The sequence below is a fragment of the Varroa jacobsoni genome, unplaced genomic scaffold, assembly GCF_002532875.2.
Source record: "Varroa jacobsoni isolate VJ856 unplaced genomic scaffold, vjacob_1.0 scaffold_945, whole genome shotgun sequence".
Taxonomy (NCBI): Eukaryota; Metazoa; Arthropoda; class Arachnida; order Mesostigmata; family Varroidae; genus Varroa; species Varroa jacobsoni.
Genome location: NW_019213847.1, coordinates 324,079 through 345,873, shown reverse-complemented (window position 1 = coordinate 345,873; position 21,795 = coordinate 324,079). Strand labels below are relative to the sequence as shown.

Here is a 21,795-nt window from a genome sequence, read left to right as displayed (position 1 = left end):
ATATTATAGTTAGTTTAATGGGTTTATCCGATTTTTCTGACGGCACTAACGTGCTTCCTAGTTATTGATTACGTCGAGATAAACTAAGCGTACTTATGTTTACATAAACAGAATATCGATATATGCATCGTAACACCGTTGTTGTTGTAACCAGATTTAATCTCAGTTACGTGTCAAAGTGTTGTCAATCTACTTTGGGTTATCAGCTGTCAGGCTTCTCTAGGATTTTTCTGTACTCGTTGCGTTCGCAAATCAGTAAGCAAATATATCAGTATTTTTAATTTGTAAGAATTTAAATAATTTTGTAGGTGTACAAGAGGTAAATTAAAAACCAACAGACAACAACGTGAAGCAATAAGTCTTCACAAAGGGCTTCAATTTAAGTGACAAATATGTGGAGAATTTTGCTAGAACCCGTACTAATATACGCCGATTACATAAATCGGAAACGAAAAAACTGAACAATGGTATAGCAATAAGTAACTAACCCAAATGAACGTCTGCGATAACTTTATAATTAAAATCAGTCAAAATAGCAGAAATAACGATTATTAAACAAGAAAAATGGCAGAAAGACGCAGTGCAAATAAATCGCAGAAGACTCTTTCTGAAGAGCTTAGTACAAAAACGGATAGCGCAATTGTTGCGCTCCGTGCTATGTATTAAAAGCTAAATGTTCTTTTTTAAATCTGATATTCCCGTAAGAACTGCAACAAAAAATGAATATAGAAAGATTAAATTAGTAATATATTAATAGAAAGAGAAATGGTATATTTCAGTAAAAAACGCAGCATCAACCAAACATGTTACAGGATTATTTTTATTGTTATTGTCTTCATAATGGAATTTCCACTAGGTACTGTCCAACCAGGTCTGCCACTTCGACGACAACATTGCAAATGATTGCATGGTAATGCATTCGTGATTATCACCGGTGTAAATTCGTTATAGGAACTGTCGAATACAATGACACAATAGCTAATCCTCATACTACGTGGTTTCGAGTACCGAAAATCGTTTCAACGGATTGAAAGAATGCGAACAGTCTACCTCCGTCAAATACATACATGATATTAATTAAATCGATTTTTATGTCATGCCACAAAAGCAGGCTTTCAACTCGCTCATTTTGATTTCCTCGATTGAATGAAGTAACAGCTTGAACATTTTTTAGGGTTACCTTCGAGGCAGCATATATATATATATATATATATATTAGAAGTGCTATTGTTACCTCTAATGTAAAATATTCTGTTTGTGAAGTTCCTGCTTTGATAGTTATTCTTATAGTTAAATCGGTGTTTTCTGCAGATGTTACTGTCTTCTTTGGGTGATGATCAGGTGTTTCCACTCTCGACAACGGGCATCGATCTGTTGCTGACTGGACCATCTGACTGCACACCCTAAATCCGGTGGCGCCGTAGAGTGTTAGACACTTGCAGAGATGAAAAGATACCCCATTCAGATCAGGTAACTACAACAAGTTCCTAGCAAACGTTATGCTATTAATAGCTGCATTAGCAATTTTAAGTTTTGGATAGAGGTTCACTTAACACCGGCGAATAACTAAAGCTCCAAGTACAGCCTATGGACGGGGGAACAGGTTACGTTGATTGGATCCCAGACAGGTCATGGACATCTGGGAAACATAGAAGATCAATACAGCATGATATACGGCATGAGATGGTTTTATTATAGGTATTGTGATAGCATAATTTTCACTATTTTTAGTCAGAGATAGGAGCCTAGCGATACCCCGTTCAGATCAGAGAGGCAAGAATTTATTTTTTAAAAGAAGCAGTCTCCTGTTGTCTTCCTCAATACGAAGATATACATTTTTGTGCACAGATGCATATAATAATCGTTTTTTGGTAGTAGTAGACTAACTGGTTGTGTGCTGTACGTCATGGCTGGATACTAAGAGAACGTAATGCCATATTGGTTCCACTTCAGCGCAGTCCATAATAGCCCATTCTTTGTTAATTTATTGAGGTTTCCTGAAGCTCTTCCCGGCATACACGGCAGCGGTGCCCAATTCTTCCTCAATGCGCAGGATCTGGTTATATTTGGCAAGACGTTCCGATCTACAGGGCGCACCGGTTTTGATTTGGCCGGTGCTAAGACCAACAACGATATCGGCAATGGTACAGTCTTCTGTCTCACCCGAGCGGTGGGACACCATTGTTCCCCAGCCATTCTTTTTAGCCAGCAAGTGGGCCTGAATGGCCTCGGAGATTGAACCGATTTGGTTTACCTATGAGGAAGAAACATGCAGCGTCTCTGTTAGCATAGCAACTGATATACCTTTTAACATTAAATAAGCTTGAATATAAAATAAAATACACAACATATCATGCTCATTTAGTCAAAGCGCAATATTAAAAAGCCGAAAATTTAGTTGGGAAGGTCTACCTTGAGCAGCAGACAGTTGCAGGCCTTCTTATCGCAGGCCATCTGGATGCGTTTAGGGTTAGTGACAGTGAGATCGTCACCAACGATCTGGATAGTGGTGTTGGCGGTAATTGAACTCCAGCCCTCCCAGTCATCCTGATCGAACGGATCCTCAATGGACACAATAGGGTAGTCCTTGATGAAACCCTGGTACACTGCCTGGAGCTGAGCCGACGTCAGGTGCTCTGATTCTGGTACCGGTGGCTGGTTCTTGAAACCAAGGTTGTATTTCTTGTTTTGACAGAACTCCGAGGCAGCAACATCCATGCCAATCTCAATCTTGCCCGTATATCCAGAGATGGCAATAGCTTCTTTAATCAGCTCGAGTGCCTCTTTGTTGTCCTGGAAGTCTGGAGCAAAGCCACCCTCATCACCGACTGCGGTGGCAGCCAGCCCGAACTTCTTCTTGATCACGGCCTTGAGATGATGGTAGGTCTCACTGCCCATGCGCATAGCTTCCGTGAATGATGCTGCGCCTGTCGGCAGAATCATGAACTCTTGCATGGCCAGCTTGTTTCCAGCGTGGCAACCGCCGTTAATTACGTTGAAGGCTGGTACTGGGAGGACGATTTTTGAGTTACCAGCAAGATCGGCAATATGACGGTACAAGGGCACGCCTTTCTCAGCAGCTCCAGCCTTGCACACAGCCATCGACACTCCAAGAATAGCGTTGGCACCAAGTTTGTCCTTGTTGTCAGTGCCGTCTAGTTTGAGCATGAATTCATCGATCTTTTGTTGATCCTTGACGTCAAACGATTCCTTAAGCAACGCGGGTGCAATGACATTGTTCACGTTGTTGACAGCCTTCAGAACGCCTTTACCGTGATGAACAGCCTTGTCACCATCTCGCATCTCAAGTGCCTCATAAATTCCGGTAGACGCGCCGGAAGGAACGGCAGCACGGAAGACTCCCTTGGCAGTGGTCAGATCTACCTCGACAGTCGGGTTGCCCCGAGAGTCATAGATCTGACGGGCGAATATTTTCTTGATGGACATCCTGATCACTCTTCCATGAAAAAATCAAGAACACAAAGATAATAATAAATGATTACACTTCCACCTGAAGCAATTCAATCTTCGACGTGAAAAATTCGACCGGGTTAAGGACAGTGTCCGATGATTGTGCACTAACGATTACAGTGTAATGCGCCGTATGTTAAACGCTGTACAATGCAAGTTTAACCACAGCTTAATGAAAAGTTGGCATAGCTTAGGGCTAATATCGTCGCTCTGATAAAAAAAAAAAAAGCAGAATAATCCATTGTTCTATTTTGATAGTAAGAGAATAATGTTTAAGTGATTATTTGCCCTGCAGCCTAATTAAACACCAACTTCAGGAGATAAACGAGTTCTAATTGGTCACTTGAAATGATGATCTGCGGGTGAGACAAAAGGCCTGCTTAATAATTCTTACGCAAAACGTCTAGAAGCACTAAAAATATTTGTGTCTGTTACCTCAGTTCGCTTCGTCAAGTCCGCTGCCCGATTAACAACTAGGATCAATATTTGTGGATTTTATTACACTACAAGCATTATCCTGAATCAGTTTGGTTTGAGTACCCGGCCTGATAACCTGAAGATAGCGTAAAAATAGCGAGACTTGCCGGCACGGCTATCTTGATTCAGTCATGTGCAACAGCAGGAAAGACGACACGTAAAAGGAATTAGGTAGAAACAACAAATTTTAACGGGGTAAACATACCCTATGAACGATAGAAACGGATAACGGTAAAAACAATCCTTAGTATCAAAATTCAGTAAACTTCAGCATTGGGCTCACCCGCGGATGCAGTGTGTATATTGGATACATGGTTGTAGACTAATACGAGCAACTATTTGATTGAATCGATAATACACCATTTTGTAATCTATTAGTATAATTTTATTTATGTGTGATAAACATTACTTTTGTCTCAGACGAGTCTGAACCTCTCTATTTTTTTAATGGATTGAGACAAATATTTTCGTTCGGGTCGGCGAATAGTAAATTATCTAGATCATTTGTCAATAGTTGTCTGAAGTCAACAGATTTTTCTGGCTATCTTGATAGAAATCGATTACAATCGATCACGTCGCGGTAATATTCTCTAGTTATACTATTACAAAAAAATAACGGATCCGCATAGCCAACCTGAAGAAATACCAAGAACTGACGTGGCTAGTCAGCCAGTGGTTAAACCAACTTCTCGCTAAAAAGAAGATCCTGCGCTCAGCTCTCATACTTCGTTACTCTATTTTGTGAGTCAGTCTCTTATAACAGTCAACTCAATAGCTATAACAAACTGGAACAGAATTAAATTCTGTGACACTTCTATTTGTAGAATTGGCGTTTAGTAGGACGCTATTTTCTCCAGTACTAAAGGAACGTTTTCAATAGCAGAAGTCGACATGAGACCTGGCATATGCAGCTTTAACCGAAATGTATTCCTAACAAGTAGACGGGCATCTTGGGCCGACTTAACCTTGCAGATGCATTGACACTCTAATGTTGACATGGTATATATGCCATTCGTTTTACAGCACTGAGATTTTTTTACTGGAAACTGGTTTGCGGCAAACACACACTAACTAAAACGAACACAATTTACGAGGTCTGATATAAATACAATGGCAGAATCACTTAAAGCTCTTTCTGACACGTTGACTGATAGAAAATAAGCCACATTAGTAAAATTATTTATATCATATGAGCCTTGTTATAAAATGTGTCCATAACTGCAATTGCCGAGTTTCTGGTTATTGAGATTTTTTCGTTAATTACAAGTGTTAATTCGGCATCATTTCTCAAACTCAAAGTCGAAGAGGCTCAAACAACATTTTTTTGCGGGTTTTTTTTTGAGTTTTTCTTTGCAGAAGGCCATACGCAGACAAGATAAAATAATGCGGTAAATGAGGCTGATTAGAGAATATCTTTAAACTTTACAAAAACTTATACTTTTCATTTAGTTTTTATTTAGCTTTAGTTTGAATAAGCAGACAGAGATAGTAAACTTTTCTAATTTTTATAAAGTATATTGACTGGAACGAAATTGATTCAAACAAGTTAATGTGTAACGTAGTCTATAGTCGAAATAAAAGCTTACTTTACCGATTATAGTTTACTTTTCATGGATGTATCGATATTTACTTAGTCTGCGTATTCCGCTGTTAGTTCAATTTTAACTAAAATTTATGTCAGTTGACAGCAACTATGATTTCAGTTCAAGCCCTAGCCATAGGGTGTATCACACGGTACTACTCTTTTCTACATGCACATTTGCTGCCGCCAGACTTTTGGACAGAAAATGAAGACAGCTACTGCAGATGCCCTCCAATGGCGTGCTGTGGTGCGACTAGTGTCGATGAAGTGCATATAATTCTAATGAGTAATTGAATAAAAGTAGAAACAGCGCCAGCAGTGCGCAACAAGGGAACGGGCACGAGGCGATACTCTTTTTGCTTTTCAATTATCACTTATCTCGTATGCTGTCGTGTTAGGTCACCACACAACTCTTGCTATGAGATAATCTACTAACGGATCGACATTGCGGGGTGGAAAAGGCGACACGTTCTTAGTTTTCAATAATAATTACGAAACCAAATGTCAGTATGGCGTGGTTACAAACTGGTGAAGCAAGAATTGCTGATGTCCGTCACTTTCCTATGATTGTTACATGTCGCTTTTGTATGAGGTAAGTTCTGTGCATTAACAAGATCGGAAATAGTTACTGGTGTTGATAGGCGTAATCGATGGTTCATCCGCATTGTCTAGAACTTCCACAACTTCTTGTATATATAGTGTTCACGTTGATAAGAAATAAGCGATTATGCCTGCACACCGCGCAGAGGTCGTTTCGACCTGGTAATCCAAAGGCGCACCATCTTCAGGACTAGATTTCTGTATGGGTCCGGTGATTGTGCAGTACTTAACATTATATAACATAACATTATGCAGTCTTTAGAATTTATAACTATGTTAATTGTTTTTCTTTAAGAAAAAATGAATAAAGTAACAAATTTACCAGTTTTGCTCTGAGGTCAGAGAAAGGTGCCTACGTGTGTGGGTTCTCAGAGAAGCATCTGAAGGTCACTGCACGCTCGAGACTATTTTCCAAGGCACTGCAGCAGACGAGAAATACGTGCTCTATATTCGACTCAAACTCCTAACGCAAATTTCATAGTTATACAAACAATGTGGCTCGATCTGATCTAACAGTACGCTATCTTCATTTCCAAGTTCAGAACTTCGCAGAACAGTTCGCAAATAAGGTTCTCTTGAAATACAAAATTATTGCCCGAAAGCCTCTTTACTATTGATCTGCCCTTGAATGCCGGCAACCAAGGGTGGGGTTAAAAAATCAGATAGCATTTTTGTTCCAAATGGTTTTTTGTTTAACGTCTTTCATACACAGTGAGACCCAACACCTATGAAACAACGATGATCCTAGAGAAAATTGGGAGTACTTACAGAATTGTAGTTAGGTTGCGATTTTTGCTCAAGGCTCCCCAAGACTACGGTCGTAAGAAACTGTGTGAACGAGCGCTGCGATCGAACCGCTATTTAGTTGAAGTGCCCGCGGTTGAGCTATTCGAGCAGTGTTTCTAGATCTAGACTAAGGTAGAGGCATCATGTAAAAACTGGAAAAAAATTCGCGGGTAGCTTTTATGAAAACTATAAAAAAAAAATAAAGAGCAAGAACAGGAAAAAAAAACGAAGAGTTTGTTAATAAGGAGATACTGGAAAAGACCACTCCGTTTAGGTGGCGTATTGAGTTACGGGTTTTCTTTACCTTGCAGAAACTATTCTAGTTCGTTTTTAAATATTTAAACCACTAAGCTAAAATAGACTAATTTTGACGTTATTTTAATTATAATTCTAAATCTTTTTTAATAGTAAAATAAAAACAAACTTCTTTCACTACCTTCATAATGAAGATAAGAACGATACATTTTGAAGACGCTATTTGTTATACGGATTTGTTGAAGATGGCTGTAACTATGCATGTAAACATTTTTAAATCCTCTGAAGCCGTTTATAGGTTCTAAAGAAGGTATGCACGCCTCTAAGAGGAGATTTCTAATTAATCATGATAATTTCCTTGGAACGAATGCTATTAGCCCTCGAAGAACGTTGATTCGACTTCAGCTTGTAAGTATTTGTGGCTTCAACCATTTGAGCTAGACGACAAAAAAGGACACAGCGAAATTATCATTTTGTTTTTGTGCAGTTGAGATGAAAACGACATTTATGTGCGGACCCAAATCGTTCTATTAATAAAACCGTTATATGTAAACTATATGCCTATAGGAAGTTTATACACTTGTCGTTCTCTTCGGTTACTTCTTTTATCATTGTTAACATGGCGTTCCTAATATGTAAATATTACATCCTAGTACTGCGATTAATCGTCCATATAGCTTAAATTTCCTAAGCAGGAAGATGAATACCTAACAACCAGGTTTGCTCTACTATCGACTTGGGGAACGCGCCACATATTTAGATACTCCCATTCGCTTATCTCAGACTATACGACCGAGTCACCTCGCAAGCGACGCTAATGAGCCATGCAGCGGGCGTCTGCATCAGCTACGACAAGGGCATCGTCTGCTTACCTTCTCGAAGAACGCTTAGTTCCTTCTATTTATTCTAGAGGAGGGGTACGATAGACTGCGATCAGCTGAACAAGAACAAGTGTCAACTGTTGTCGATAACTCCGACTGACGGTCGTCTTCAACAGCATAGAAGACGTGCAGAGAACTGAATGGGTGTTAGAACATGCGTTATCGAGTGGCCGACTGTTGCTCCACACTGGTCGTTTAGGGAGCTCTAAGCTTCGGCAAAAAGTGCTAGCTCGTTCGGAGCTACAGTGTATGCCAAACATTTGGGTGGCATAAACTGCTACGGGTGTCGCTATCAATGAAACAACGACAAAGACCTGTAACAGCATTAAATGGAACGGCGCAAGTCCTTCAGCACAAACAATAGCGTTGACATCAGCAGCAGCGGTGTTCGCCTTAGCTGTTACACTAAGTGCTCGGAACTGTCTATGCAGGTAACAGCGACTCATGGCAGGCTCTTGGTGCTGTGACCTGATAAAAGAACAAACCACGATCAAATGAATAGTGTGCTCTACATCCTCTCGTCCTCTTGATTGAGATGAGCTTTCGACCAAATTTGACTAGCGAGCATTGAAGGGACAAGTTAGGTTTTGTTCCCCTTCGAGTTTACTGGTGATCTGGTTTAAGTGTCGTTCGTTCAAACATTTTTTCAATGAAGGTGCCACCATTCAATGGGGTTTTGCAGAATACGAGCGGTTTTATTTTGTCTTCCCGGAGAAAATCAAAGTACGAAATCTAAACAAATCGCAGCAGGCGTCCATCATAAAAAATGGCCAGTATTTAGGAAGTGATTACATCGACGAAAAACTAGAAACTGCAGTAATGATTATTAGTGCCATTCCAAATCTATTCGCATGTGTATCGGACTATATTTAACCCAGTGAAGTAGTGAGAGAGCTATGGTTTAATAGATCCTCCACAGAATTCTTGCTCAAGAAACGAATGTCATTTTCACCTCTGTTAAATACCTCAATGGAAGTGATATTATGCGGTCCATTAACATCGAGTGTAACTAAAAGGACTCGCTTACGCTGGAGTCCTATACCTATGTAAAGGTTGTGTCATCATGTGAGTCGTGTCCGTGTGCGTGTGTGCAAGTGTCGTTACATTATTAGGTACATTTTCGACCAATGTAGTTAACATCGTCTTGAACACTTGTTTTCTTCTTTCCGAGTTTCCCTGTCCAGTACAACTCGTATCCCCTCACCTAGCCCCATCTCCCCCTGACACGGTCCGCGCCGACCGTTTTCCGATGCGGGTCTAGACACCACAGTCGATATTCGGTGTTCCAGTTGCGTTTATTGCAAACGGCCTTTTCCAGCAGTGATTGATTCGCTGTGACGGGACTGCTGAGGCAGGTAGCAATTGACAGCCACCATTATAGCAACGATCGTTTTCCGGTTGAGCACCTAGAAACGGCTTCGTGATGGTCAAGCCGTTCATCGGTTTTGACGAGGTCCTCCGCGATTCTCCGCGCTTCAGGTGAGTTGAGCTTTTATGTCTATTTATGTGACGCAATATGGCGATCATCATGCTTCCAGCATAGCGTTAAACGCTTTAATGCGTATACATATATACATTTATATAGAATGGGATGTAAGGGATGGCAAATGTGGGAAGGCTGATTCTTCCATTTCATTGCTGTATACGTCTATTTCGTAGTACAGTTTGACCTACTAGCAGATTGACGGCTATAGTTATTTCTTACGTCTGTCTTTTAGCATTTGGGCGCTTTTTCAGTTCCAGCTTACGAGCTGTGATTTTCTATAGTTGCTTCTTGTTGTGCCCTCTAGATTTTTCGTGCATTTCATCTTGCGTGTGAGGGACTACTGGGAGATAATTTGATCTATTCTGCTGTCGATAAGTTAGTACCTTCGTGTCTGTGCGTGTGTGTTAATGGCGACAGAGCTAATCGATTTTTTTCCGGAAAATAATGATAATAGTCATGATAATGATATTGATGGTAAGCTGAAACAGTAACGAGGCCTTGCCAGAAGCTGTGTTATGGCTATTCTGTTGTTAAGAGGTATGGAAGCTGCCCGTAGGAATAGTTAAAGTAACCTCGAGTATCACTGCAAGGCTAGGGTACAAACTAATTGCGCAAAACAGGTGTTTCGGCAGTATGCACTGTGCGAAATGAATAGATTATAGCGGTCGATATATAGTAGTATAGCTGAGTTTAATAATTTCAATGTGTAACATTAAAAGTGACAAAAGCGCGTAATATGGCTATTTCTTTGTGGACTTTTTCACTTCATAAGCTGCAGTTGATGTATAGTTGCTAACACTAAAATGGAATATAGTAGAGCAGACTACAGACATATTCATGATACACTTGTGAGTCAAGTAAGAAATTTATAGTAGGTTTTTACTGCGTCATGTTGCAGTAGTCATTCTGGAAAAACGCTAGTCACCGCAAGGTAACTTTGTTGCCTTTAATCAGCCTTGGTCGTAGCCCTCAAAGTAATCCGTCCCAAGTAATTATCAAAGCAGCTGACCGCGACACTAATCTTGTAAAACAGCTTATTAACAGCGCATTCAATTCCTACACAACAGGTCTCCATGGCATCAAGCCAAAAGTCAAAATAATCACATTAACTTGGATCTAAATGATGTATGCCTGGCGTCCGCCAATGTAGCCTCATTTGTGCTCAACTTCACGCTATAAGTTATCTGTTTTTGACGTTGATCAGTTACGTTAATTAATCGTTTTCTCTATTGTGATCCTAAAGATGGTGGGAAAAAGTTGAATATCCCAACAATATGTTTATGTCAAGGTCAATGCCTGTTGTCAGCAGGGGAATCTGGTTGACTTCAAAGACTGCTTACGCGCTTATGTGTATTGAGTAAAAACAGATGTTCTTTTTGTGTCATTTAGGTTGGAAATTCCCAATTTCGAGACACATCGAAGCACGTATCTACGGATGTTTTATTTTGGCATTTGTTGGTACAGCTTACGCTCCAACTTTTTGAAAACACTCGTTGTTAGGACGCAGTTTCTGCAGCTGTTGGATACGTCTTGCCACAGAAGCTTAGGCGGCTAGATGTTTAGTCCAACATACCGCATTTAAACTAATATGTGCGTTTCATTCAACGTGAATGGAGAAAACATTGCAAGAGGGATAAGGGTTTAGTTCTGGCATGAGTAGGAAAGTGTTAATTATATTAAGTAAACTAAAAAGTATTTTGTAAACAAACAAATCCTATCACGATTTCAATTTTATGAAACGATAAGTGTCCAACTAAGAGTATGGCTCCTAGGTCCGTCGTTTGCTGTACTATCTGTTAGCAAATGTAAATTTACTTGGACAAACCGGTTGTCCGTGTCCTATCGGGTTTTAGGTTACTGTAAGGAATATTTTATTTTTTACGTGTTGAAAAAAGTTGTCTATTATAGGCATTTTTTTCTACTGGAGATTTCTTTTACTAGGCATGCATTCAAAAATATATACAGTTACTCATTGAAATTTACGCTTTGTTAATGCCGTCCGATAACGTCGTATAGAAATCCTACATAAAAGGTTGTAAAACATACATAAAAAGGTTGTAACATAAAATGCTCAGTTCTATTTTTGTAACTGGATATATTATACTCTTCCGCAGCGATTCACCGCCTACTTTGCCTCAGATATGAACGACTGTATCCCTTTTATCGATAAGTTGGTTGTTCTATATTTGGTTAATGTTACTAAAAAGTAGTTTGATATTCGTATATACGTATCTCCTAGCAAGTCACGTTTATTGTTCTACAGTAGATAAAATCATTATAATATTAACAATTCTGAATGATCTTAAAAAAGCCTTAAAAAATTTAGGGCTATCTGCGGAGTTATGCTGAGCCCTTTTGCAGAGTTTGACAAACCCGGGCACACTAAGTTTTCCTGGTACTAGCGTCTATTGCAACGGACGTCAATTTTATTACAGAAAAAGGGTCTTTATTTTATTTTTTTTTATTTTTATTTATTTATTTAATTTCCAGATGTGCAATATGTGTGGGTTATTTCGCTCAAAGATACGATAGTATCACCACATTATTACATTGCCCATATTTCTCATAATGATATGATTTGAAAAATGTTTTTTCTCTTCAATATTGGTAAAATATTAAATTTGGATGTAGGCCTCTTAAAGTATTTAGTTGCGCTTGTTTCCCACTATATTTCATTACTTTTGTCAAATTCGCAGCCATAACGAGGTCACTTAAATGGATATTTCATATTATAGTAATTTGAAAATGAAATAGATTAAGCGCGATTTTAGGCTAATCGTTTCTGTTGCCGACCTATCTAGCCAGCAATATTAAAACGCACAACTATGGATAGAACTTTGTGAACTTGAAGAGCCAATATTTGTTTAGAGACCGGTTTAGAGAAATTAGTGAAAAAATGACTTTTCTTGAAGCTCTAAGGCAAAAAATATCAATTTCTGTGCATTGAAATTGTATGGGTCGGTATCCAATAAGACCGCCACGGATCAATGTACGAATGATTCTACCTAAGTAGATATATAACAATGACACCTTAACGTTGATAAATAGTCCGGCATAGTAGCGACCGACTGAGAGTGGGGTCGACGTACTAGGTCTGGTATGGCCATCGTCAGTAAAAAAAAAGGTTAAGAGATTAGTTCTATCCAGCCTCGTTTAGCTCAAAGACGAATGAATACAGACGTTAGGCCGCCCGAATTTTTTCGTTGTACATTTGAGCTGTGCAATGGACAACACCTAGGCATTCGTTGCTCAGTCGGGTTCAGATTGGATGAAGAGCACGAAACGGCTATGAGGTGAATTCATAGATGCGTTCATATAAGAAACAAATATAGTAAGAACTTGTTTGAGTTCACGTAAATCGACATCGTTAACACAATCTACCAACAAAATTTAGAAAAGTCTTTTCATCAGGATTAGGCCTCCACTCAAAAGTGGAGGCCCTATGGTGTGCATAAATTATTTGCAGTTTGTAGTAGCGATTTTAAGGAAATCTGAAGGTTTTAAACGAAGCGCAAATTATAAGACTGGTTTAAATATAGTTATAAAATATTATTATCAACCTCCAATACTTAATGATGTATTTGCAAAGTTAAACTGATAGAAACATTCTATACTTGCAGAAACCTTTCTGCAGATAGTGTTTGGTACTAAGTATTAATAGTAAATACACTAGAAGTCCTATTTTGTTGTCATGGTTGACCTTTACGTGTAAAGTGTGTACTATTTCCCGTTAAGGTGTGTATTGTGTATAAGTAATATATACGCATATATGTAAGACTATATAATATCACTGTAATGAGTTTAATGGAAAGACAGTGATAGCCTATTTAAATGAACTCATTTAGGTGAAGACTAGAAAAGCGTACCTTACAAAAAGAGTAAAATATTTAGGATATTCAATTTTAGCCCAAGGCACTGCCCGACGCGCATAAAATTATAACTATTTAAAAAGTTTTAATCTTACAAATGTCAAACGTTTACACGGACACAACACGCCAATCAGCAAAAAAGAATGTTTAGTAGAGGGAATCTGAACATGTTCTTTGTAAACTTTTTAACATAACGTTTGAGCTTAGAGCGTACAAATCTGGAATCATAGCAGACTGTCGTCTAGACAAACAATTTGGTAATTGCAACCTGCGAAAAGAAAGTGCTCTTCATATGTTAAATTATCTGTGATTCGAAGTTTTTACCAAGATATAACCATTGTTCCTATTCATAGCTAGCCATAAATAGTATGCAGCCCTATATGCATATATTCAATGAGGCGTTGCTATCTATCGGTGTTGTGCTGAAGATATTGGTTCAGTAATTTCCTTAGGGAGCATGGTCGAACATGCAGAATAGACCACGTAGGCCACACGAAACAAGAGCGTATAATAGTTAGTAAACAAAACGGAATTTTTCCGTTTTTTGTAGCGTAGATCTGGATTTAAATTGTAAATGTTTTAACCCTTAACAGATATTGCTTTCCTTTGATTTTAGATTGTACGTGTTACTCTTTTTGGAAATACAAGGTTAAGTTTTTTATTCGACATCGCTTCACATTTTGTATCCTCACTTGAATGAACTGCATATTTTACTCTCATCAACAGGTTTTATTTATATTTGATTGAAAATTACGTAAGAGCGATACTCACAGATTTTATGCTTAAATTGATTTTTAATATGGTAACTGGTGACGGGTAATCCCGAAGATTTCGTGGTCCACTTGATCCTGAAAAATGCTTTAATCGTCTTCTAACAATCGTGTCGATGAAATAGTGATCGACCGAGTTAATTTGTTGTGTTTCCTCCAGAATATGTATGTAGAGTTTACTTATCGGTTAGCTAGTAAGAGCTAGACGACACTTAACCGTCTCAGTTGTCTATGTGCTAAACGAGTGCTGCCTGAAATCCATTAAATTTATTATATGGCTAGAGGTCAGAGCCAGTGCTGGTGTATTCGGCAACCAAATGTAATATATCTTAGTTATGGTGCCTCTCCAAAACGCAAGGTGTCGATTAGTATCGGCCCCTGCACGCTAATAATCCTTATGTCTGTTTATCATTTACGGTATTTGAGCTGCGTACTATTAAGTACGAAGTGTTCATTGCTAATTACATAAAAGTATTATTTACTAATACTTTTGTGTAACTAGCAATTTTGCGTAATGAATTATTTTGTTCAACCAGGCCTAGCACGTATGCGGTTGTCAAAGCTACAGTTCGAAGCAAGATTGGGAATATTGCAAAAACTTCATACGGAAACGAAGTGTTAATCAAACTTATATTAGAGAAATAGACCATTTTTACTAACTTTCAGCCTAAAGTAAATAGATTCTATTTCACAATTGTACAAGTATTGCGAAAAATTTGTGTATTAAATCAAAAGATTTGTAGAATACTTGAACATCGGGATAGCAACGCACAGTATGTCTTAGTCACTACTCGTCGTGGCGTCATCGTTTAAGGATACTAACAATCATTTATTTACCAATGTTTCGATTGGCGTGTATGCCTATCGTTTTTTCTCCCGCAGATGCTGAAAAAAAATAAAAATTATAATTTTGCCATGTTGGCATACGATTCTTTTTAGTACGAGTGATACGGAAGGTAAGAATATATTGCTTATATGTATATATATATAAACGTTTAAGAAAGTGTTCGTTAAACACACAGTTTATTCTTGTTACTATTATTAACTCTCTTAATAACTACTCTTGTAAATTATTATTAACTAGTAGTAAACTAGAAAAAGATTGCAATTGCAATCTTTAGATCAATTTCGCTTTTCGGCTAATTAATTTTCACAAAAATCCTATTTGCAACTATTCTCTTCCGTTGAATTTTACTACGAGTGGCTGCTTCAAACAGGGCTCTATAATACTTATTTGAATAATTTCGGAATTCACATAATCATACTAATGTATTAATCTACAAACAAGCGCCATCTAGCGTAAACTCTGAAAGCGAAAGCGTCTGGATATGATGCGTTTGCGAGTAAAACTTAAAAAAAATCAGCAGCGTTCGTTTAATTCTCTTATTTGGTATTTACTGCCTAATCGGACTCTCAGTTGGCTCATAACGTTAGCTAAAGTTAAGATGATTTAGTCAGCAGCGTTAGCCACTAGAGTAACATAATCAATTTTAGTCCCACAGATAGGCCTACCGTATCAACAATTTGGCTTGCTATCGTGACTGAAATTTGATTTGTCTGAAATTCGTTGTCACGTTACGATGGGATATCCTAAAAATCGATTAGTATCCTAAAAGTTGGTTCCATTTGAAAGCTGGGATTTAATGATTTGAGGTATTTTATTTCGGCTTTGAATAAAAATTGGTGGAATTTCTGTAAAAAATGTTATATTTTACAATTTCATTACGATAAAAGGACAAATGTCGGCTAGAGAGGTAAAAGAAAAATTTGCACTTTTTGTGGCTAAGATGCATAATCGGAAGAAATAATTCAAAACAGGATTCTGTTTAGGAAATTTTTATATGAAAGTTGCCCTTTGGGGTGGTCTACCAATTACGGAGCAAAACCTACACATAAGTGGCAATGACATCTGAACTAAATGAGCAAGTAATTATCGACCACTAGACAATTTTGCAGCACTTGAAAACCGCTAGTTACGGAAAAAAACAAATCGGCGCAAACGTGTCTACCTAATTTTATTTCCGTCTGCTTTATTCTACAGAGACGCAACGAAACCTGGCCATTTTCCAACGCTGTTTATCATATTCAACGAAAAAAAGCTGATATACGACAATAATGTGCGAATGAACATAAAAACGTGCTCCACAATCTGTGATAAAACCCAGATCGACGCTAAAGAAGGTGGTGCTGTATTTGGTGGGGCCAAAAAGGAATCGTATATTAGAAAACGACAAACGAGATGATAACAAACTGCTAAAAAAATCGACTAGGCGTCATAATGACTCAACCCATGACAATGCCAGACCACATACATCTTTAGCTACCCAGCAAAAATTAAGAGAGCTTAGATAGGAAATTTCAACGCAATCGCCGTATAGGCTGGATTTTCTATAACCATCTGTTACGGTCTCTGCAAAGCTCGCTTGACAGTGTTAATTCAGTAACGATACAGGGATGCAAAAATCACTTGCCCAGAAAGCAAAGGTTCTGCAATGATAGGGTTATGGTGTTATCAGAAAAATGAAGTTTATCTATCGAATACAGGGCATATTCAGTTTCGTAATATTATTTACAAATATAATATAAAAAATGCTCCAATTGCGGCTCAAAAAACGTGAAGACGTTTCCGATAATCTGATAGTACAATATATAGATATACTTAGACATGAACTCTTCGTTTTAATTGATCCTATCGACTAAGTCAGGTGAGGCATTTCGCGGAGCTGTGAAGCTCGACTTATGCTAAACAAGATGCGTCTATCGATGGTACGGTATAATGCTGGTAGTTTTAAAAGTGATCCGTAGACAGCTTCTAGAAGAACATGAATAAAAAGCTAGTGCGTCATTTACTACTACCACGCAATACGGTAATCTCAGAATTTAAGTTCTCCCCAACTGAGCGGATTCCTTGAGGCTTTTGAATACATATCGTAGCTAGCTAACTAGCCGCAGCAGTTAAGACGAGTCATAACGGATTTTTTTTTTTTTTTTATCTAACTCCAATAGTGGCTGCAGTATATCAAGGGATATGTGGTAGTGAATATGATTATTGAATTTGTCGCAGGATCACTTGTTTAACGGCAGATTGAAATATATGATTTAGTTAATAACTATAATAAGCTGTTCTCATCCGAAATAATGATTTGAAACTGCAAAATAGCTGAAAAGAGAGATTTAAACGAAAACAATATTTTCGTTAGCTTCCATTCGTACATAGCCTGGGCTATAATTGCTTGCATACAGATATCGGTGTGACATGGCGTAATGTACAAGGCTGGCTAAACGTTTTCCGTTTCTATGATACTGTTATGGTAGCCAAACTCTGATATATTGGAATCTGGGTTTAATTAGCATATGTTCACGCCTGGAGGATCCTAACCTATACATATGTCACAAGTCATTTGCTACAAATTAGTTCATATCGAATGAAATCCTTTGTCATCCTCTACCCAGCAAAAACGACTGTTGCGTAAACCAAACAGAGGAATGTTGATCCTGGTAAAATAGCGTTCCTTCGGCATCATGCGGCAATAATTGTGACATCCAAATGTAAACTGTCTGTTCTCTGTTGATAGCTTGGATAATACGGAATAACCAACACACATTGACCTGGGTAGCTCTAGGTGTAACCACCGCTGCCAAACACACAAGTATGCTGCACAAGTATGATTTATCCGTTTTCTAGCTCATACTAAGCTAGTAGGGCGGGGTCGTTTTAGAATATTTTTTTTTCTTTATTCAGTCATTTAATCACCACTTTCCGAGGACTAACCAACGAATCGTACATTATATTCAAAGAGCAATTTTTGCTGCGCTTCGTAAGGCCCACTCAGAAAAAAGCATGTCGAAGATGATTATAGAATCTTCGTTTTTCTCTATTAAAGACGATCTTACCGCTATCAAAAAGGTTATCGGTTCTAGGATGTTCGACGGTTGGATGTTTTGATTCTTTACTACTTTCCCTTCAGGGAAATATCATTATTTACAGACTATTGTCTTGTTACCTCTATTTGTGTTACTTTTTTCTTTATTAGATGTTTACTGTAGCGACTCGTGTTTTTTGTTTGTGCACACTTCGCGTTGACGGTTTCACACAAACTTGCTTTTTTGACATTATTTCGAGACAGTGATAGGGAAGGGGCTTTTGATAATCTACTGGCGGTAGATCTGGTCTCTGTTACACGACTCCATCACATAGCACTAGCGCCACCAGTTCGGCTAATTGGGGCCATTAGTCACGGCATTTTTGGTATAACGGTTTTAACAATGTTTAAGCTTAACATTTCATATGAATTTTTTTCGTTAGCAAACGTTTGTCATTACTGTTGTGTAGTATTCTTTAATTAGTTGGTGCTGTTATGTTTTTCTAATTGCGGATTCAAGTCCCCACGACGCAGTTTTTTTGCTCCTACTGTCGCTGCGTGCTGAAACGGACTCATTGGCCTAACGTATCTGAAGATTTGCTCATAAGACATAGTTGCATTATAACATTTGCAGGGCAAAGTAGGTATTGAATTTGGAAGACTACAGTCGAACATGATGAACAAATCTGTGAATAAATGAAAAATGAGATACGCAAATACGATATCCTGGAGTCACCCTGTTGACGTTGCCGGGTCGTTAGATACACAAGATGCGGTGCAATAACTGGTAATGCATTGAGCTCATAATAAGTGAATATAATAACCACACAGGGCCCAACTTATACTTTTTTTTTCTAATTTTCGGTTTTTCCAGGGATAGTCTGCTTAAAAATGAGCATAACATCGAGGACTTTGAGACGAAAATCGAACGAGTCGTTAAGGTGGGTTGAATACAAAAATAAATTACTTTTTTAACACACTTTTTTAAACACCTTTTTTAACACCAACGTCCTTGCCCGTGTGTTAATCATTGACGTGTATTGGAACTCTTATTACATATGTTGTTGCTGTTAGGTAAAGGCAGTGCTTGCTTTAGGTAACTGCCAAATATCTATATTATTATTTTGCTTTGTAAAGACCACTACTTGTTGGATTTGATACGTTAACAGGCATTTTAGGCTTTTATCTGAAGAGTGAATTTTGAGAATCTATATGCGACGGTGCGTATTAAGGCTCTCGGTACAGACCTGAATCGTGACTGATTTGCAAATTACCTAGTGTTTGTAAACATTTGAAACGATAGCTGATTTTGTATTCGGTGACTATGAAGACTGAACAGTAGATTTTTATGCATATTTAAGGGCAGAGAATATGTATTTTATGTTGAAGTTTTGGATATTGAATACGAAGTTAGCACTACAACAGCAAATGCTCACATAAGAAATGCTTAGTTGCCCACATGTATAATAATAATAATATTATATACATATGAAAGAACTTGACGAAAGAATGTGCTAGGGCGTCACATTTCGCCCGATAGAAGGTTAGGCGAGCAAACGGTTATGGCGTTTAATATTGCTATTATCCCCATTGGTTGTGTAAGGGTTATATAAATATGTATATTTAGAGTAGCGAAGCATGCAACAATAAAAGAAGATCAACTTGCCAAGAAGGGTTGCATGCGCCATAATCATTAGCAACCGTTCGTGTGAGACTTTAAAAAAAATGCTTAAAAGAAATACAGTAGACTCTGTTTCAATCTTTAAACGTGTGGTTAGCTTTTCGTTTCGATAACAAGTCATTATTGAAATAGAGCACTACAAACAACATAATGCTCATGATTAACACTTTCAGTTCGTCGTAAACAATGCTGCTTGTTGTCTAACAATTTTAGATAGAAATCTTGCTGAGTCTTAGTGGTGTAATAATTGGCTTGTCCCAAATACCTGTATCCTTGTTTTGACTTCTGCGTCGCTATTGGGCGTTCCATCAGACGGCTGGCTCCCAGCACGAAAAGAGTGTTCCTATACGCGGATTCGAACCCAGACCATCACATGCCCTAAGATGAGTTAGCGAATACGTTACCTAGCCGAAGTTTTCACTGTACGTACCTGCGAGATAGCAACAAAACCCTCTCTACTTCATTCAACACCTGATGGATTGGCGTAAAGAAATGTGTTATTCTCATTTATCTAATCCGCACATGTTTCTTTATTTCGAGTTTTGGCTATACATCCTTAACCGACCATCGTCATTGGGAACAGCTCTACCTGCAAAAAGCGCTACACAAATTATTGTAGTTTATTGGACCACGTTACGTGTCACTGCAATTTGTAGTCGAACGCTAGCATATTGTATATGTGTGGGTGTACTGATCGATTAATAGCGCCAGTCTAGAACACGTGTAATATTGATCGTTCACGTACAAGACCGACGTGGCCGTACGTCGACCGCATGGTTCTGACTAATACGAGTCAACGAAAGACCTCATTATTAAAATTTAAATTAAATCTGCTACATTTCGACAATGACCGGTTTTTAAATAGAGCCAATGTACTGAGCCTGTAATGACTCGGTCATTATGAGTCGTATCCGCCATCACGATCAAAACATTCGTTAGTTCTGTGTTATAACGCGTCGTAGCCACATACAGATTCGTTGAAAAGCCGCTGTGTGTCGATGACTCCTATAGTTTACGTAGAAGTTTCGTTTATATGCTATGCGTTACATGATTCAAAGAGGTATTACTCATCATTCGCAAGTTTGGAATGCCCAAAAAACGCATTTAAAAAATGTGATTCCGCTATTATGGGCAAAAGCAGGAGAAGATTCGAATTAATTAATAAATTGAAGTCGTTGGAGAAACGACTTCAATTTAAGTCAATGAAATGTGAACTCAAACAGTCGATGATAGTTTTCACAGTATTCATTTAGGGTTATTCCATTGTTCGATAGGCTTCTTAAATCTATCATTGTGATACCAACTAAGCAAGAAACAAGTAACATTATGACAGCAGAGTAGCGAATATATTTGGTTCATTTTTACCTACCCAGTACCTAACTTTCTTGTTACAAAAAGCATACATCTATATTATTATTGTCATTGTTAAAAGGAATAAAGACATCGCCGTTTACGGAGTATTTATAAATTCCTATGTGAATACTATTGTATATTAAAGTTCTCGACCACTGCTTCGTTTTCGAATGAGTTTTCAGTATTATAAAGTATATTGGTCTTACGACTCAATCTGTGATAGGATATTAAACGCAGAGCTGCGTAAACACACAGCCTCTCTTATTTCTAATTCCTAACTAGCTCAGATATTAGTGGACGTCGTTAATCGCTGTCACCAAATGTCGACTATTTTCGTTCTACCGCTGATTTCCTTTGCAGACCTGTATGGCAATGGTGGAGCAGGGACGGGTGTACAATAATGCCATGCGTCTATTTTTCGACTCAGTCGCCGAAATGGGCAAGCACTTCAAAGATGACGTACAGATCAAGGTAGTTAAACGCCTTTCGCTCAGTGATGGCAATGCTATAATGCTAAGCACTGATCCGTTGGTAATCCGTTGCGTTTCCTGGAAGAACTGTGGACACTATGAATAGTTATCGAGTTGCAAATATAAATTTTACTTTGGGTAGAAAGTCTGTCAGTCTTCTTTTAGTATCATCACTACATATTTATTTCTTGGATTCAAATGATTTTTTGATGTTGTTTCATAGAAGTTTATCACTAAAGGAGAAGTTATAT

General features: G+C 38.2%; 2 protein-coding genes across 7 annotated transcripts in view; one reads left to right on the top strand and one right to left on the bottom strand.

Annotated features, from left to right (window-relative positions):
- Positions 1-795: 795 nt before the first annotated feature.
- Positions 796-7,024, bottom strand: Eno (alpha-enolase). Of its 2 annotated transcripts, none has more exons than XM_022841697.2 (3): positions 6,899-7,024; positions 2,413-3,457; positions 796-2,254 (listed from the first exon to the last, which is right to left on the bottom strand). In XM_022841697.2, the coding sequence occupies exons 2-3, from the start codon at positions 3,445-3,447 to the stop codon at positions 1,985-1,987; spliced, it is 1,305 nt and encodes a 434-aa protein (XP_022697432.1). In that variant the 5' UTR covers positions 3,448-3,457; positions 6,899-7,024; the 3' UTR covers positions 796-1,984. The 2 variants fall into 2 exon arrangements, with proteins under 2 accessions (XP_022697432.1, XP_022697433.1); XM_022841698.2 differs by lacking the exon at positions 6,899-7,024 and adding an exon at positions 6,453-6,537.
- Positions 7,025-8,069: 1,045 nt separating this feature from the next.
- Positions 8,070-21,795, top strand: part of CenB1A (Centaurin beta 1A) — a 28,221-nt gene continuing 14,495 nt past the window's right edge. For 2 of the 5 annotated variants that reach the window (XM_022841693.2, XM_022841691.2), the window contains exons 1-3: positions 8,071-9,531; positions 18,915-18,981; positions 21,435-21,545. In XM_022841693.2, coding sequence (XP_022697428.1) covers positions 9,476-9,531; positions 18,915-18,981; positions 21,435-21,545 — 234 coding nt within the window. In that variant the 5' untranslated portion in view covers positions 8,071-9,475. Of the gene's footprint in view, positions 9,532-18,406; positions 18,427-18,914; positions 18,982-21,434; positions 21,546-21,795 lie in introns of those variants that run through there. The other 3 variants (XM_022841695.2, XM_022841692.2, XM_086970403.1) reach the window with 3 other exon arrangements.